Source organism: Mauremys mutica, chromosome 4 (assembly GCF_020497125.1).
Source record: "Mauremys mutica isolate MM-2020 ecotype Southern chromosome 4, ASM2049712v1, whole genome shotgun sequence".
NCBI lineage: Eukaryota > Metazoa > Chordata > Testudines > Geoemydidae > Mauremys > Mauremys mutica.
The window spans coordinates 155,984,454-156,001,912 of NC_059075.1; the positions used below are offsets into that span (position 1 = coordinate 155,984,454).

The 17,459-nt window shown below is 67.8% G+C and overlaps 2 protein-coding genes across 2 annotated transcripts; both read left to right on the top strand.

Annotated features, from left to right (window-relative positions):
- Positions 1 to 5,292: 5,292 nt before the first annotated feature.
- Positions 5,293 to 6,109, top strand: LOC123370371 (transmembrane protein C16orf54-like). The gene has a single exon (XM_045016898.1). It carries the CDS (start codon positions 5,293 to 5,295, stop codon positions 5,782 to 5,784), a length of 492 nt encoding a protein of 163 aa, XP_044872833.1. The 3' UTR covers positions 5,785 to 6,109.
- A 1,293-nt stretch (positions 6,110 to 7,402) lies between these two features.
- Positions 7,403 to 10,769, top strand: LOC123370100 (leukosialin-like). Its single transcript, XM_045016342.1, has 2 exons — positions 7,403 to 7,586; positions 9,020 to 10,769. The coding sequence occupies exon 2, from the start codon at positions 9,113 to 9,115 to the stop codon at positions 10,763 to 10,765; it is 1,653 nt and encodes a 550-aa protein (XP_044872277.1). The 5' UTR covers positions 7,403 to 7,586; positions 9,020 to 9,112; the 3' UTR covers positions 10,766 to 10,769.
- Positions 10,770 to 17,459: the final 6,690 nt, after the last annotated feature.

Genomic DNA, 17,459 nt, shown 5'->3' on the forward strand with positions numbered 1-17,459 from the left:
GTCTCTCCCCTCGACAACCCCAAATTCCCCTGTCTCTGCAATGGAAAGATGAGCCCCCCCCAAACCACCCCACAGCCCCCCCAAACTCCTCGGCATCTGCACTGTCAGTGCCCCCCCGAACCTGCCCCCCGTCCTAGCTTCCCCTGCAGCTGCTCAGGAAACATGACCCCTAAAACTGCCCCCAAGCACCCCTGAACGTCTCTGAGTCTGCACCAGAAACAAGCCTACCTTGAGCCCCAAATCCCTCCCACGCCCCCCCAAATTTCCCTGAGGCTGCACTGAAACCAGGAGCCCCCCAAAACCAACCCTTCCCCCCCAAATTCCCAAGTCTGCACTGTGAATACAGCCCACCCCCAAGTCCCCTTAATGCCCCCTGCTGCCGCCCCAATTCCTCAGCCCTGCCCCCCCACCCCCACCGTCCCCCCAACAACCCCTGGGGCCCCTTTTCAGCCCCCCAACCACTGACCTCCCCCCAGGAGCCCCCCCACTCCCCACAGCGCCCCCCGCTGGCAGAGGCTGGGAATTTGTATTCAGTCACTGCTCCCCAAATCTACCTCGCCCCCAACATTTCGGGTTTCGGTGGCTCCGGGCTGCGGCTTTGCCCCGATTTTCCCCGCTGGTTTTTCGTTGCAAAGGGGGCGACCGAAAACACCCTGGAAACTTGAACCGCCCGGGGGGGCTTTGTTGATTTAATCGAACCTGCTGGGACGTTCCAGCATTAAACTGCTGGCGCGTTCGCTGCCGGGCTTTCCTTCCGGCGCGCGGCTGGGATGCGGCTGCTTCTGGGGTGGGGTGGGGGGCTGGGCACACGGGGACCCCTGGCCTGGCGCTGGGACCCGGCCCCTCTGGGTATGGGGGGGGCTGGGCACACGGGGACCCCACGCCCGACACTGAGACCCGGCCCTTCTGGGGTGGGGGGGGCTGGGCACACGGGGATCCCTGGCCCGGCACTGGGACCCGGCCCCTCTGGGTATGGGGGGGGCTGGGCACACGGGGACCCCTCGCCCGGCGCTGGGCCAGGCCCCTCTGGGGTGTGGGGGGCTGGGCACACGGGGACCCCTCGCCCGGCGCTGGGACAGGCCCCTGTGGGGTGGGGGGGGCTGGGCACACGGGGACCCCTCGCCCGGCGCTGGGACAGGCCCCTGTGGGGTGGGGGGGGCTGGGCACACGGGGACCCCTCCCCCGGCGCTGGGACACGGCCCCTCTGGGGTGGGGGGGGCTGGGCACACGGGGACCCCTCGCCCGGCGCTGGGCCAGGCCCCTGTGGGGTGGGGGGGGCTGGGCACACGGGGACCCCTCGCCCGGCGCTGGGACACGGCCCCTGTGGGGTGGGGGGGCTGGGCACACGGGGACCCCACCCCCCGCGCTGGGACACGGCCCCTCTGGGGTGGGGGGCTGGGCACACGGGGACCCCTCGCCCGGCGCTGGGACCCGGCCCCTCTGGGGTGGGGGGGGCTGGGCACACGGGGACCCCTCGCCCGGCGCTGGGACACGGCCCCTGTGGGGTGGGGGGGGCTGGGCACACGGGGACCCCTCGCCCGGCGCTGGGCCAGGCCCCTGTGGGGTGGGGGGGGGCTGGGCACACGGGGACCCCTCCCCCGGCGCTGGGACACGGCCCCTGTGGGGGGGGGGGCTGGGCACACGGGGACCCCTCGCCCGGCGCTGGGACCCGGCCCCTGTGGGGTGGGGGGGGGCTGGGCACACGGGGACCCCTCCCCCGGCGCTGGGACACGGCCCCTGTGGGGGGGGGGGGCTGGGCACACGGGGACCCCTCCCCCGGCGCTGGGCCAGGCCCCTCTGGCAGCACTGCAGGGCCCGTGACCGCTGCCCGAGGGTGGGGGAGGCCGGGAGAAGCGTAAAGCCCCCGAGCCCCCCGCCCGGCTCAGCGGGGCCGTTCCAGCCGGTGGCCGGGGCCCCTCCGCAGGGGGACCCGGGCGGGGAGGAATCCAGCCTGGGGGGGGGGGGGATTTCGCTACGCGCTGCCCCGAGGCAGAGACCAGTGTCACTGGGGGGGGGTCCCCAGCGAGGTCCTGACAGACCAGGGGTCCCACGTCCTGGCAGCCCGGCTCCGCGGCTCGTGGGGGGTGGGGTCTGGCCCCCCCGGGCCCGGGCCTGCCCCCCCCAGTCCAACGGGCCGGTGGAGGGGTTCAGACGATGCTGAAACCCTTTGTGGCCCAGCACCCGCAGGGCTGGCAATGGGGGGGGGGAATATCCCCCTCTCCTAGAGCCGGGCGGGACCCCGGAAGTCCTGGCGTCCAGCCCCTGCCCTCACTAGCAGGGCCCAGGGCTGGTCTCTGCCCCGGCTCCCCAGGTGGCCCCCAGGGACTGAACTCACCCCCCCGGGTTCAGCCGGCCGATGCCCCAACCCCTGCGGTGCGGGGGGAGCCCCTCGGGGAGGGGGAGGGGGAGGCCCCCCCGCCGGAGACCCAGGGGTGCTGAGCTCGGGGCTTGGTGGGCCCGGAGGAGCAGAAGGGCTGGTCCGGCCGCTGCCCGTTCCTGCGGCCCCGGGACCAGGCCGGCTCCCCCCTGGAGGCGATTCCCCTCTGGGCTCAGCTGGCCCCGGCCCAGCAGGCTGAGATCCGGGGGGGGGGCTGCATCTGCACCCACAGCCAGCCGGGGCGCACTGATGTGACCGTCCACCGGGTGGAGACTGGGGCACCCCCCCCCCGAGACGCTGCCCCCCGTTTCGGGTCACCGGGAAGCCTGCCCAGGACCTGGAGAGGGAGGTCGGGGACATGCCGGCCTTGGGGGTGATCCAGCCTCCGCCAGCCCCTGGGCCTCCCCGGTGGTGCTGCTCCCCCAGGACGGGTGGAGCCGGTTCTGCGGGGACGAGCGGAGGCTCAATGCCATCACCGTGTCCGATGCCCACCCCATGCCCAGGCCTGACGGGCTCCTGGACAAGCTGGGGGGCGCTCGGCACCTCACCACCATGGATCTTACCGAGGGCTAAGTTGTCACGGAGCGGGGGGGGTCCGGCCCTGCCCCCCCCGCCCGGGACCCCCAGTGACTCCCAGCCGGCCAGGAACACAGGTGGTTTATTGGACACAGGATACAGCCCAGCTCGTGGGCACAGCCAGGACCCCTCGATCTGGCCCCTCTGGGGGTTCAGGGGGCCTGGATCCCAGCCTAGGATCCCCTGAAAACCCCCCCAGCCCCAAACCGAAACTGACCCCCCCCCACTCGGCTCCTTTTCCTTTGTCCAGCTCCCCGGGCAGAGGTGTCGACCTCCCCCCCCCCCCAGCTCAGGTTACAGGCTCAGGTCCTGTCCCTCCCCTAACGTCCTCCCGACTCCCCCAACCCCCCCACACAGACAGCCCCTGCTCCGGCACCGCTCCGAGCGAGGAGGCTCCCCGGGTCCCCCCCCCCCCCGGCTCCGAGCGAGGAGGCTCCCCGGGTCCCCCCCCCCCGGCTCCGAGCGAGGAGGCTCCCCGGGTCCCCCCCCCCCGGCTCCGAGCGAGGAGGCTCCCCGGGTCCCCCCCCCCCCGGCTCCGAGCGAGGAGGCTCCCCGGGTCCCCCACCCCGGCTCCGAGCGAGGAGGCTCCCCGGGCCCCCCCCCGGCTCCGAGCGAGGAGGCTCCCCGGGTCCCCCCCCCCCGGCTCCGAGCATCCCCCCGGGACACAGACGAGTCAGTAGCCGACGGGGCCGGGCTTGTTAGCACAGACATCAGGGACCTCCAGCTACGTCCATCCGGGGGGGACCCTGGGCCTGGTGCCCTGGGCTCTGCCCCCCGAGTCCCAAACAGGGGCCTGCCCGGTTCCCGCTGCAGGGCTCCAGACCCCCCCATCGCCCCCCCTCCGGTCCTTGCCTTGACCCCCTGGTCGTATCCCCGTCCTGGGTCCCAGGTGACGAAGGGCACCGGCCGCTGGAGAGGCCTCACCTGCCCCGAGGGTCTCAGCCAAAGTCCCCCCCCAAATCCCACCACCCAGGCATTGGTGCGGCACACAGGGAAACTGAGGCACCCACCGTATTCATGCACAACAGACTGGCACACAACATAACAAGGGGCAAACCCCCTTCGTCAGGCCCTCGGGGCACAGGGGCTGGGCACACGGGGACCCCGCGCCCGGCGCTGGGACGCAGCCCCTCTGGGGCGGGGGGGGGCTGGGCACACGGGGACCCCTCGCCCGGCGCTGAGACCCGGCCCCTCTGGGGCGGGGGGGGGCTGGGCACACGGGGACCCCTCGCCCGGCGCTGGGACTCGGCCCCTCTGGGGCGGGGGGGGGGCTGGGCACACGGGGACCCCTCGCCCGGCGCTGGGACGCGGCCCCTCTGGGGCGGGGGGGGGGCTGGGCACACGGGGACCCCTCGCCCGGCGCTGGGACGCGGCCCCTCTGGGGCGGGGGGGGCGGTGAACTCCCAGCCAAGCTGCACACAGGTTTGAGACAGGAAGTGACGGAGACGCTGAAGGCGACTGAAGGGAGGGGTCTGAATGAGGAGCTGGCCAGGACGCCTGGGTTCACGCAGGGCTCTGAGGACAGGGCACCCCCCCGCTGAGCCCCTATCCCCACCCCGAAAGCTGTTTCCATCGCGTCATTTGCGCCAACGGCTCCGGGCAGGAAACGCAGCGTCACGGCATCGACCACTTCCCCCCCCAGCCGCGCCCGGCTCCCGCCACGGCCCCCGCCAGCCATGGGGCACCGCCCGGCCCAGCCCCCACGAGCCGCTGGCGCACCGGGCACCCTCTGCTGCCAGCCTTGACGTGAGTAACCCGCGGCCCGGCCCCCCCTTCGGAGCCGGCGCCCCCCCCCCAGAGGGGACAGGCCCCCAGCCCATCCCCCGCACCCCCGAGTCCCCCAGTCCCCCGCCCTGGGGCCGGGCCAGAGCCGGTGCCCCCCAGAGGCACCGTCACTTCCTGTCTCAAACCTGTGCGCAGCTTGGCTGGGAGACCCCCGTGTCCCATCCCTCCGCCCCCCTCCTAAGCCAGGCCTGGGTCAGAGCCGGCGCCCCCCCGAGGGGCCAGACCCCCGTGTCCCATCCCTCCGCCCCCCTCCTAAGCCAGGCCTGGGTCAGAGGGGCCAGACCCCCGTGTCCCATCCCTCCTGGCCCCTCCTAAGCCAGGCCTGGGTCAGAGCCGGCGCCCCCCCGAGGGGCCAGACCCCCGTGTCCCATCCCTCCTGGCCCCTCCTAAGCCAGGCCTGGGTCAGAGCCGGCGCCCCCCCGAGGGGCCAGACCCCCGTGTCCCATCCCTCCGCCCCCCTCCTAAGCCAGGCCTGGGTCAGAGCCGGCGCCCCCACCCACCCGGGAGCCCCCCACTTATCTCCCCCCCCCTCTCTCCGCAGCCGATCGCTGACGATGCCCCCGTCTCTGCCCCCCAGCCCCCGGCTCCCGCCCCCTTCGCCGCCCCCCGCCCCGCCCTGCGCCGCCTGCCTGGGGCCCATGGTGGCGCTGGCGGGGGTGGCCGGCCTCTTCGTGGTGCTCGCGGCCCTGCTGGGCGAGCGGCTCTTCCGGGGGGCCCGGGCCCGGGCGGTGCCCAGCGTGTGGCGCCGGGGGGGGGCGCTGTGGATCGAGCCGGCGGCCCCGCCCCCGCAGGACAGAGCCCCCCAGGCGGAGCCGGGCGACCTGTGGATCCCGCGCCCCCCGCCCAGCGCCGAGGACTGGTACCGGGCGCCCGCCGGCAGCGCCGGGAGCGGCACCTCCAGCGGCGTCCACTCGGGGGCGCCGGAGAGCGCCGGCAGCACCGCGGCCTTGTGGGACGCCGAGGCACCGGCCTGGGGGGCCCAGCCCCACGTCACCCTGCAGGAGATCTCCGAGTTCTTCCGGCGCGGGGGGGGGAGGGGGCCGTGAGCACCGGGACCCCCCCCCAAGAAGCAGGATTCACCCCATGGATGGTGGGGCAGAACTGAGATTTTGGGGGGACACTTTGAAAATTGAGGGGGCACAAGCCTGTTGAGGCCCCCCCCACTGTCCCCAACCATGGGGCACAGAGGGGCCTGCACCCCCAGCCTGCCGTGGGGCACAGAGGGGCCTGCACCCCCCGCCTCCCCGGCCTGCCGTGGGGCACAGAGGGGCCTGCACCCCCCCCGCCTCCCCAGCCTGCCGTGGGGCACAGAGGGGCCTGCACCCCCCCCCTGCCTCCCCAGCCTGCCGTGGGGCACAGAGGGGCCTGCACCTCCCCGGCCTGCCATGGGGCACAGAGGGGCCTGCACCCCCCACCTCCCCGGCCTGCCATGGGGCACAGAGGGGCCTGCACCCCCCACCTCCCCAGCCTGCCGTGGGGCACAGAGGGGCCTGCACCCCCCGCCTCCCCAGCCTGCCGTGGGGCACAGAGGGGCTGCTCTATGGGACATGGGGAATTTCTGCCAGCGGCCGGTTCGCGGGGCTACGGACAAGTGGCTGAAGCTCCTGGCTCCGTTAACAGCCCCTGGGTGGGGGCTCGGTGTGTCCCCCGTTGGCCCGTTGTGACAAAGGGGGAATGTTCTGAATGTCTGTGAACACTGGGTGGGTGCCTCAGTTTCCCCTGTGCCATTCGCAAGGTGCCGGCTGAACGTGCTGGAGAACAAAGTGCTCAGGTGCCTCCTGGCCCGGGAACGAGACAAAGGCCAGAGGGGGGCTGGAGAGTCTCAGTTTGGAGCTGGCTGGGGAGACGGGGGCAGCCCCAGGGCGGGGGTCTGGGCCTCCCCACCCCCCAGAATGGACCCGGCCAAGGGGTCCCGTTCGCGGTACCTACAAGCTCTGTGTTAGCCCCTGTTCCTGTCATCGAATAAACCTCTGTGTTACTGGCTGGCTGAGAGTCACGTCTGACTGCGCAGTGGGGGGGCAGAACCCTGTGGCCCCCCCAGGACCCCGCCTGGGCGGACTCGCTGGGGGAAGCGCACGGAGGGGCAGAGGAGGCTGAATGCTCCCAGGAGAGACCCAGGAGGTGAAGCCGTGGGAGCTTCTTGCCCTGCAGACAGGCTGCTCCGAGGGAGAGGAGGCTCCCAGAGTCCTGCCTGGCTTGGTGGGGAGCAGCTCCAGGGCAGCGCCCGGGGACCCCGTGACCCCCCCCCCGTCTGCTTGGCCTCGGCTGCCCAGGACACGCCCCGGGGGCTCGGCGTTCGGGGGCCGGCGTGTGGCACGAACGGGCCGGGGCCGACACACAGTAAAGATTCTCGCTCTTGACTGGACGCTGGGTCTGTGATCTGTGCCTAGACGCAAACACGGCCCCCTGGGGGGCCAGGCCCCCGCCCCATTCCCGGCCCCCGGAGCCAGCCAGGCCCTGCCCTGGGGCCAGGGGGAGCCAGCGCCCCCTAGTGGGGACAGGCCCCATGTCCCATAGCCTATTCCACAGCCCCCCTATTTCCTCTCCTAAATACCCCACCCCCCACTCCCAGCCGCCTCCTCTGAATTTCTGGGCCCAAACCCCCCCAGGTCCCTTTTCTGCCACCCGCCCTCCACCCACCCCCAAATAGGGAACTGAGCAGCGAATCGTTTCTCTCCCAGCTGCCACTGGGCGCCACTTCCTTCCAGGTTTTTCACCATTTCCTCTCCTCCTCGTCACCCTTTCTCGTTCACTCGTTCCTGCCCCGTCCTGCAGCGGAGGGGCTGCCACGTGCTGGTCCTGGGCTCAGACCCCCCCACCAGCCCCCAGCCCCACCTGCAGCCACGAGGTACGTTGGGGGCAATTGGTGTGTGCGGTGGGATCAGCTGGAGAAGGAGCTCACTGGGTGGGACTGTGGGGGGAGGAATTAGGATGGGGGGGTTAGGCAGGGGACTGGTAGTTGGCTACATAGCAATGGGCTGCTGGTCAGCAGTGATGGGCACCGGCAGAGCTGGGGGGGGCTGCGGGTCAGGAGTGAGGGGCACCGGCACAGCTGGGGGGGGAGGGCTGGGCTGGCAGGGGCTGCGGGTCGGGAGTGAGGGGCACCGGCAGAGCTGGGGGGGCACCGGCAGAGCGGGGGGGGGCTGCGGGTCGGGAGTGAGGGGCACCGGCAGAGCTGGGGGGGGGGAGGGCTGGGCTGGCAGGGGCTGCGGGTCGGGAGTGAGGGGCACCGGCAGCGCTGGGGGGGGCAGGGCTGGGCTGGCAGGGGCTGCGGGTCGGGAGTGAGGGGCACCGGCAGGGCTGGGGGGGGCTGCGGGTCGGGAGTGAGGGGCACCAGCAGAGCTGGGGGGGGCTGCGGGTCGGGAGTGAGGGGCACCGGCAGAGCTGGGGGGACCCAGGGCTCGGTGCCGGGTGGGTGGGGTCAGCTGGTCTGGGAGGTGTCTGGCTTCCGCAGAGGTTTCTGTGGTGTGGGGCGGGTGCTGATATTTCAGCAGGTGAGCCCAGCCGTTGGGTGAGCCGGGGACAGAGTGGAAAATTAGGGGGGGTCATTTTGGGGCATCAGCCCCATAGGGTGAAATTCACTGGGCTCCCCCCACACATACCCAGCACAGCCCTGCCGGTGCCCCTCACTCCCGACCCGCAGCCCCTGCCACCCCAGCCCTGCCCCCCCCGGCCCTGCCGGTGCCCCTCACTCCCGACCCGCAGCCCCTGCCACCCCAGCCCTGCCCCCCCCGGCCCTGCCGGTGCCCCTCACTCCCGACCCGCAGCCCCTGCCAGCGCAGTCCTGCCCCCCCCAGCCCTGCCGGTGCCCCTCACTCCTGACCCGCAGCCCCTGCTAGCCCAGCCCTGCCCCCCCCAGCCCTGCCAGTGCCCCTCACTCCCGACCCGCAGCCCCTGCCAGCGCAGTCCTGCCCCGCCCAGCTCTGCCGGTGCCCCTCACTCCTGACCCGCAGCCCGATGCCACCCCAGCCCTGCCCCCCCCTGCCCTGCCGGTGCCCCTCACTCCCGACCCGCAGGCCCTGCTAGCCCAGCCCTGCCCCCCCCAGCTCTGCTGGTGCTCCTCACTCCCGACCCGCAGCCCCTGCCAGCCCAGCCCTGCCCCCTCCCCCTCCCCCAGTTCTTCCCATTGGTGCTCTCTGCATCTGGCAGTTTTCAGTTCCCCCTTTGATGTCTGGTTCTAAATCTGGCTTTAAATCTGGAGCCAAGAACTTGGTGTGATGCTCCCCATCGCCCCCTGCTGGAGAGACCCTGACACTGACTCACTTTCCCCTTCGCTCCCAGGCTGGTGTTTGTGCGTCCGGCGCGTCTCCCGTCCCCTCTCTGCTCCGTACCCGTCTGCCGAGCCCCGGCCCGGGACCAGGGAGCCCAGACACCATGGCGGTATCGGGGGCCTGGCCCCAGCCGAAAATCCGGCCTACGCTCCTGCTTCTCCTGGTAGCTGCAGCCTGTGCACAGGTGTCACTCGAAGAGAAGGAGACGGCCAGTGAGGAAAGCCGGCACATCGGTACCAGTCCAGAAACTGCCTCGTCCTCTGCCGAATTAGCCAGAAACAGCACCGAGCCCTCTGCCGAATTAGCCAGAAACAGCACCGAGCCCTCTACCCAATTAGCCAGAAACAGCACCGAGCCCTCTGCCGAATTAGCCAGAAACAGCACCGAGCCCTCTACCAAATTAGCCAGAAACAGCACCGAGCCCTCTGCCGAATTAGCCAGAAACAGCACCGAGCCCTCTGCCGAATTAGCCAGAAACAGCACCGAGCCCTCTACCCAATTAGCCAGAAACAGCACCGAGCCCTCTGCCGAATTAGCCAGAAACAGCACCGAGCCCTCTACCAAATTAGCCAGAAACAGCACCGAGCCCTCTGCCGAATTAGCCAGAAACAGCACCGAGCCCTCTGCCGAATTAGCCAGAAACAGCACCGAGCCCTCTACCAAATTAGCCAGAAACAGCCCCGAGCCCTCTGCCGAATTAGCCAGAAACAGCCCCGAGCCCTCTGCCGAATTAGCCAGAAACAGCACCGAGCCCTCTGCCGAATTAAGGCATCCACAGCAGGAACCCACCGCCGCCCAGATGCTGGCAATGAAAGATTCGGTTGGCTCAGTGTCTCCGTCTGGCCTTCCCTCTACGGCGGCGACCGTGGCCCCGAGATCCGGCCTGGCCAGGGCGACGGCAGCGGGTGGCGAACAGCCCGTCACGGATGAGAAGCTGAAGGGGCAGGCGGGCACGGTGGCAGGGAGCCCGGGTCCGGGGCAGGAGACTCAGACCGTGCCAGGCAGGGGCGGGCAGACCACGAGCACCCCCATGGAGCCCGCCAAGGGCACCGATCGGAGCGGGCACAACCAGACCGCGCCAGCCAGCACCCATCGGACCGGCCGCTACAGGGCCGCCCCAGACCACACCTCTGGGCCCTGGGAGAAGCAGCCCACCCCCAAACTCTCGCCCCCTGCCCTGTCCCTCACCCCGCCTGCCAAGAAACAGGAGCCCGTCCCCGAGGACATCACGACCCCGGCCTCCAGCCCCGCCCCCGGCACCCGCCAGCTGCCCGTGATCATCATTGTGGTGCTGCTGGTTGTCGCCATCGTGGTGCTGGCCCTGCTCGGCCTGGCGCTGCACTGTCGGCGCCGGCGCCGCTGCGGCTCCACCAGCTTCAGCGGGGGGGCGGGGCCCGGCGAGTGGGCGGGGCCGGTGAGCCTGCCGGAGGAGAAGGGCGAGGGGCAGGCCGGGGACGGGGGGCAGCAGGCCGGGCTGGGCGAAGGCAGGCGGCCCACGCTGACCACCTTCTTCGGGAAGCGCCACTCCCGGGTGTCCTCGGTGGCCATGGAGGACGTGGCCGGGGCCAAGGGCGAGGGGCCCCTCTCGGAGCCCCTGCTGGCCGCGGGGGAGCAGGGGGGCGACCCCGCGCCACAGGGGGCAGGGGAAGCCAACGGGATGGTGCCCGGACCCCCCTCGCCCCCTCCGGGCCCCCCCGCCAACGGGGAATTCCCCCTGCCCCCTCCCATGGAGCAGGAAGCCTTGCCCCCCGTGTAAGCCCCGCCCCTAATCGCCTGCCCCGCCCACGGCGCCCCCTGCTGGGCGAGGCCGGGGATGGAATAGCTGGGAGCTCCCCCGCAGCCAGTGCCCCCCCACAGCGCCCCCTGCTGGGCGAGGCCGGGGATGGAATAGCTGGGAGCTCCCCCGCAGCCAGTGCCCCCCCACAGCGCCCCCTGCTGGGCGAGGCCGGGGATGGAATAGCTGGGAGCTCCCCCGCAGCCAGTGCCCCCCACAGCGCCCCCTGCTGGGCGAGGCCGGGGCGGTTTCCATCTGCCCACCTGGGCTCTGGTGGATTCCTTGTCGTTCTTGCTCAAGTCTTTTCTTTGTGTCTTTTGCAAGATTTTCCGCTGTCCCCAGCCACAAGTTTCCTGTTTATGATTCACCCCTCGAGCTTGTTTGAATTTGGAGTGAACAGTTTAGGGTGTGAACAGAAAAGAACCCAGGAGTCCTGGCTCCCATCCCCCCACCTCCCACCCCAGCCCCTGCTCTAACCCACTAGACCGCACTCCCCTCCCAGAGCCGGGGAGAGAAACCGGCCATGCAGCTCAGGAGTAGGGCTGGGGGAACCCAGGGCTGGGCTGGCAGGGGCTGCGGGTCAGGAGTGAGGGGCACCAGCAGAGCTGGGGGGCGGGCAGGGCCGGGGGATCAGGGGCTGCGGGTCGGGAGTGAGGGGCACCGGCAGGGCTGGGGGGGGCAGGGCAGGGGGGGCAGGGGCTGCGGGTCGGGAGTGAGGGGCACTGGCAGAGCTGGGAGGGCAGGGGCTGTGGGTCGGGAGTGAGGGGCACCGGCAGGGCTGGGTGTGTGATTGTGGTTCGGGGCAGGATGCTCATGTCTCTTGGCTCGTCACAATTTCCTTTCAACTCACTCGCAGGACTTGAGTAATTAACGGCTGAATCTGTTACAGGAAGGCTTGTTCTGCCGGTGCCCCTCACTCCCGACCCGCAGCCCCTGCTAGCCCAGCCCTGCCCCCAGCTCTGCCGGTGCCCCTCACTCCCGACCCGCAGCCCCTGCCAGCCCAGCTCTGCCGGTGCCCCTCACTCCCAGCCCTGGGCTCCCCCCAGCCCTGCCTGTACATTTGACGTGAGAGGAAATCGCGCCCCTTTCTGCAGAGTTTTATATTTTTGTGTATTTAATAAAGAGTTTTGCGGCTCCATCACTGGCTGAGAGCAGAATTGTAACAGCCAAATTCGAGCGTCACAGGGTCAAGGGCAAGCAGTGGCCCCCGGGGAGCACCCGCTCCGGCCGCAGGACGCCCCGAATGAATGCCAGGGGGAGCTCGGGCACCCGTCCCCGGTCGGTCCTTCCCGCTGTGCTATTGGGGTGCTGGGGCAGGAGTGGGCCGGGGAGCTGCACCCGGGACATGAGCAGGGATGCCATGAGGGCGCTAGCTCAGGGGACGGGGTGTTAGGGGGCTTCCCCTTCACCCCCTCCCCCGGTGCATCTCACGCAGCCAGAGAGCAGACGGCCAGAAGCCCAAAGTGCAGGCGATGCTGTTTGGTGGGGTTAGTCCCGAGCGAACAGCTCCAGCGCTCGACACTTCAGCAGAGTCTGTTCCCCAGCATCCCCTCCCTGGCTCCGCCGCCGCCGAGCGTTTACCTGCGTCCCCTCCCTGGCTCTGGGAGCACAGAGCCCCCGGGAGGGATCAGAGAACTGAAGAGGGATTAAGGCCCATCCCACACAACATCCCGGCAGCATGACGAGGCCGGCAGAAAGGGTGAGGCCACCACCTGGGCACGAGGCCGGCTGGTCGTCGGGCTGTCCCGCTAGAGCGTCACGCGAGCCGTAAGCCGAGCGACCCAATTCACCGGCCTCAGCGCCGCCCAAGCCTCCCCTCGGCACGAGGCCCCTAGACGCGGCTGTAGTAAAACCAACTCCCTGAGCTAGAGACTGAAACGCAAGGCGAGTAGAAGGGTTTGGAAACACGAGGTTACTGGGCAAGGAAAACCCTTGAGCAGCTGTGACGTGGTGCCCACATGCCCTTGTTCTGTCTGTTCGTACTTGGAACCACTTACAGCCGACTTTTTATACTTAACAAAATCACTTTTGTTTATTAACAAACCCAGAGTAAGTGATTAATACCCAGGGAAGCAAACAGCTGTGCCTGTCTCTCGATCAGTGTTAGAGAGGGGGGACCATTCATGAGTTGACCCTGTATAAGCTTTATACAGAGTAAAACAGATTGATTTGGGGTTTGGACCCCATTGGGAGCTGGGTGTCTGGGTGCTGGAGACAGGAGCACTTACTGAGCTGGTTCCAGTTAAGCCTGCAGCTTTGGGGTGTGGTTCAGACCTGGGTCTGGGTTGCAGCAGGCCGGCGTGTCTGGCTCGACGGGGCAGGGTTCTGGAGTCCCAGGCTGGCCGGGAAAACAGGCTCAGAGGTAACTTCAGCCCGTCAGGTGACAGTCCCAAGGGGGTCTCGGTGACCTCTGAAGAAGTGGGCTTTCATGCCCTGTAGACGGGTCGGACTCACCCCCGCGGCGCCTCCTGCTGGTGACTCTGGGAATTAGCTCTGTTCAGCGCTGGAGCGCCCTCTGCAGGCTGGTGACCCGCCTGTCCTCAGGCCCCCGTGTCCCTCCCTGGACCCGGTGCCCTTTTACATGGGGGTGCTGCCCCCTGGCAGTAACCCCTTTATCTCAGGGCTTCCCCTTCTCAGGGAACCCCCACTCTCTATCCCCACCTTGCCTCAGTGTAGGGCCACTGCCAGTCATTGTCTAGCCCCACACCCTGGGGCAGGCTGCAGTATCAGCCTATTCATCACTGGCAAAGGGGTTTGGACCTGCTGCCTTGGCCTACCCCTGGGCTGCCCCCTGCAACCCCCAGGACCTGTTGGCCCTTCGCTAGGCCGCAGCCTGGGGCTTTCCAGGCTGGAGCTCCCCAGCTCCTCTGCCTTTCCCCAGCCCTGCTCCACTCAGGTACCCTGTGTCCAGCTCCCTGCAGCCAGGCCCTTCTCCCTCTGAAGGCAGAGAGACTCTCTCTTGGCTTCTGGCTTCCCTGGCCTTTTATAGGGGCCAGCTGTGGCTCTGTTTGGGGCGTGGCCCCAGCTGCAGCCACTTCCCCAATCAGCCCAGCCTAAAGCCCCTTCCCAGGGCTGTTTCAAAGCCCCAAAGGGCCGGAGCGGGTAGCCACCCCGCTACAGGCCCAAAGAAATGTGTTCGTCTCTAAGGTGCCACCGGGCGCCTCGTTGTTTTTGTGGCTACAGACTGACACGACTACCCCTCTGATAGATGGATTAACACAGGCACCTGCCTGGTTCCCACCATTCGCAGGTGACCTGCTCCGTACTCCAGAGAGAGCTCAAGGCAGTGACCTCGGCGTGTTTACCGTTCGTGTCAATGTTGAGATCTCCTTCCGAGCTCTGAATGAGCAGAATGCAGCTTAGACAGGACCCGTCTGGTTCCATTCTCGACCCTTGGCTGGCCAGATCCCGAGGCACCGACATTCCAGACAGATGAATAAATGACGAGCCCGCCCAGAGGGGACACTGGAGGGACGGAAAAGCCAGTGACTGGTTACAGGGCAGGGAGTCAAAGGACACCCTGGGCGATGAACAAAGTAACCTCAACCTGCCCTGTCTGTGTGACGTTCCCCTGGTGTTCTCCGGACCGGCGATCTGCTGGGTCACCCCAGTCCCTGACTCTGGGAACCAGCCTCTCTGGGAACCCCCCCTCCCGGGCTGTTCACACACGGCCCCTGGCACGTGAGCTGCTCTCAGCTACGTGAGTGAGCACTTTCGGCAGCCGCAGCTTGGATTGTGCAACCCAATGACACCAGCCGATACCTCTGGTCCCAGACACGCCCGAGGAACCTTCGACTTGCAGTGTCCAGTTACGCCCGCTGGACGCCGCAAGCTTATCGGAGTTCGTCAATTTAACAAAGACATTGAGCTGCACCAGGCTTGTTATCCCAAGGGGAGACTCTGACACGCTGCAAACCAATCGCACTGCTTCAGCGAGACTAAACAAACAGATTCATTAACCACAAAATATAGATTTTAAGTGATTATAAATCAAAGCAGAACACGTCAGATTTGGTCAAATGAAATAAAAGCAAAACGCACTCGAAGCTGCTCTTAACCCTTTCAGTGCCCTTACAAACGTCGATGCGTCTCCCCACAGGCTGGCTGGTGGCCCTTCAGCCCGGCTCTCCCCTTGATCAGCGCTTCAGCCGCTCGGTGGTGGGGTCTGTAGATGGAGGTGGAAGAGAGGGACAACCTGGCAAACGTCTCCCCCTTTGTGACAAAGTTGGGGATTTTTGTAGCGTTTTCCATGACGAGCGTGTGCGCGCCTCAGTTTCCCTGAGTGCTGCAGGTTTCACAGGGTGGTGGGAGAGGGTTGTTGTTGCAGAGGACCAGGTGTGACCTCGTCTGGCAGCCGGGACCCCCGGACAACGGCCTGGAGATGGGGAACCCCAACAACTGGTGACTTGGCAGCCAACCGGTTCTGGGGCTGGAGTGGGAGCAGGCAGAGCCCCCCGGCTGCAGGGGGACTGGGATGTGCTGGGCTGGGGGAGGCCAGGCCTGAGGCCGGAGAGTTTCCTGTGCTGGGTTCAACCCTCAATAAACCTCCTGTGTTACGCTGGGGGAGAGTCGGTCTGGGCTAGAGATCAGGGCTGGGGGGGATCGTCCCCTTGGGGTGAGGAGGCCCCAGGGGCCCAGAGCGAGGGGGCTCCCTGGAGGGCCCACGGCAGAGCCAGACGTGCTGAGGCTCAGGGAGGGGCGGCTCCAGGAGGTGGGGGGGCCTGACCCCGGGAGAGAGGGGCCCCCCGAGAAGGGCCGTCACCCTGAAGGGGGCCCCCCCCAGGGACCGCACGGGGCCACAAGTGGGCCCGACCTGGGAGTCCGTGACGCCCTTTTATCCTGTTCTTTCTTCCCTCTTGGCTCCCCCCCCCCCCCCGGCAGAGTCAGGTCGGCGTCACCTCAGCGCAGGCCCAGACTGACCGGGGAGGGGGGCGACTCACTCCAGAGTCCAGCAGATCCTGTGCTCCTGTGAGGCTGGTCTGGTCTGTCCCGTCCGTGCCCTGATGAGGTGTGAACGGCCCCTCTGCCCTGGAGAGCTTTGCCTGGGCTGGTTTTAAGCCATGAAGACACATTTCCAGCCTCATAACTATAGACATGAAATTACAACCCACGACATCACATACCAACAATGCTCAGCGCATCCTGAGCCTGCCACAGACCCCTGACCTGGCAGACTGCACCGGACACCACACACTCGTATTACAAGGATGAACATGGGGGTGCCGGGTGTCCCCCGAGCGTCACACCTTCCCCCTTCGGTGACTGCAAGAGGGTTAGTCAGTGACTAGCTCGAAGGCAGTTTGGGTTATAGCTCTTCTGGCCACCAGCCGTCCCGGCCATGAGGCGGCGTGCCTCAGTTTGCCCCAGCTCCACACAGCAAAGCAGGTGTGTGATGGTGTCTCTGCTGTGACAAGCTTTACAGCTGTTTACAGGTATTAACTGAGAAGTAGCGTTACCATAAGATGTAACATCAGTAACAAAATTCTTATCCCGAAACTTAACATTAACACCAGCACTTTGTTATCACAGCCGGGCGTTGACAAGGATCTTTCTCACACCACGCTGTGACAGGCTGTATCTCCGGGGAACACCCTGCACCAGCCGCAGCTTGGATTGCGCAAGCGAACGGCACCAGCTGACATGCCAGAGGCTGAGCGTGACCAGCCAGGGGTGGGGGTTCGCAGCGCAGAGCAGGGTCAGGCTGGCTCCCAGAGTCGGGCACTGGGGTGACCCAGCAGATCACCGGTCCGGAGAACAGCAGGGGAACGTCACACGCGCCCTCGGTTCAGACAGGGCAGGTTGAGGTTACTTTGTTCATCGCCCAGGGTGTCCTTTGACTCCCTCCCCTGTAATCAGTCACTGGCTTTTCCTTCCCTCCAGTGTCCCCTCTGGGCGGGCTCGTCATTTCATCGCGTTGCCTCGGGGTCTGGCAAGACGGGCCCAGGGGGATCCTGCGCAGTGGCTGGCCCTTGGGGGAGCCGAGTCCCAACCCCAGGATTGTACGTGTGTAGAAAATCCAGTTCCCTCTTTGGGGTTACGCTGTGTCCCCCTCCCAGCACTGGGTCCTTCCCTGGGGGGCTGCGATCTGTGCTGGGGTCATTTACCCCGAGATCAGATGCACCTTTTCCCAGTAGCTCTCAGCAGCTGGGAGGAAACCAGCCCCTTCTCTGGCACAGAAGGGACCTCAGGAGGCAGCTAGCCCAGCCCCCACTCAAAGCAGGACCCAGCCCCAGAACGCCCCCTCCCGGACTGAGCTCACAACCCCAGGCTTAGCTGCAGGCCAGTGCTCAAAGCACGGAGCTGTCAGCTGGGTCCTTTACAGCCTGACAAACCCGCTGGCCGGTTCCTGGGCCCAGCTCCTGTTCTCACCGGCCTGGGCTGCACCTTGCTGTAAAGAGACTCAGTTACTGTCCCCAAACGTATCCGAAATTCCCTCCGCCACCCTGAGACGTCCGCTGGGTGACTGCCCCTCCGGGCGCTCGGTCACAGGGTTCCTCCCAGCCCGGGTCACGGGCTGACCACCGGGGTGCACAGACGCTGACGCGGCCATTCGGTCCTGGGCCTCCTGCCCCACGTGACATTCCTGCCCCCCCACAATTCCTCCCCCAGTTTCCTCCTCTGGGCCCCCCGAGAAGGGGCCTGTCCCTTGTTCATCTGTAAAATCCTGCCAGCTACC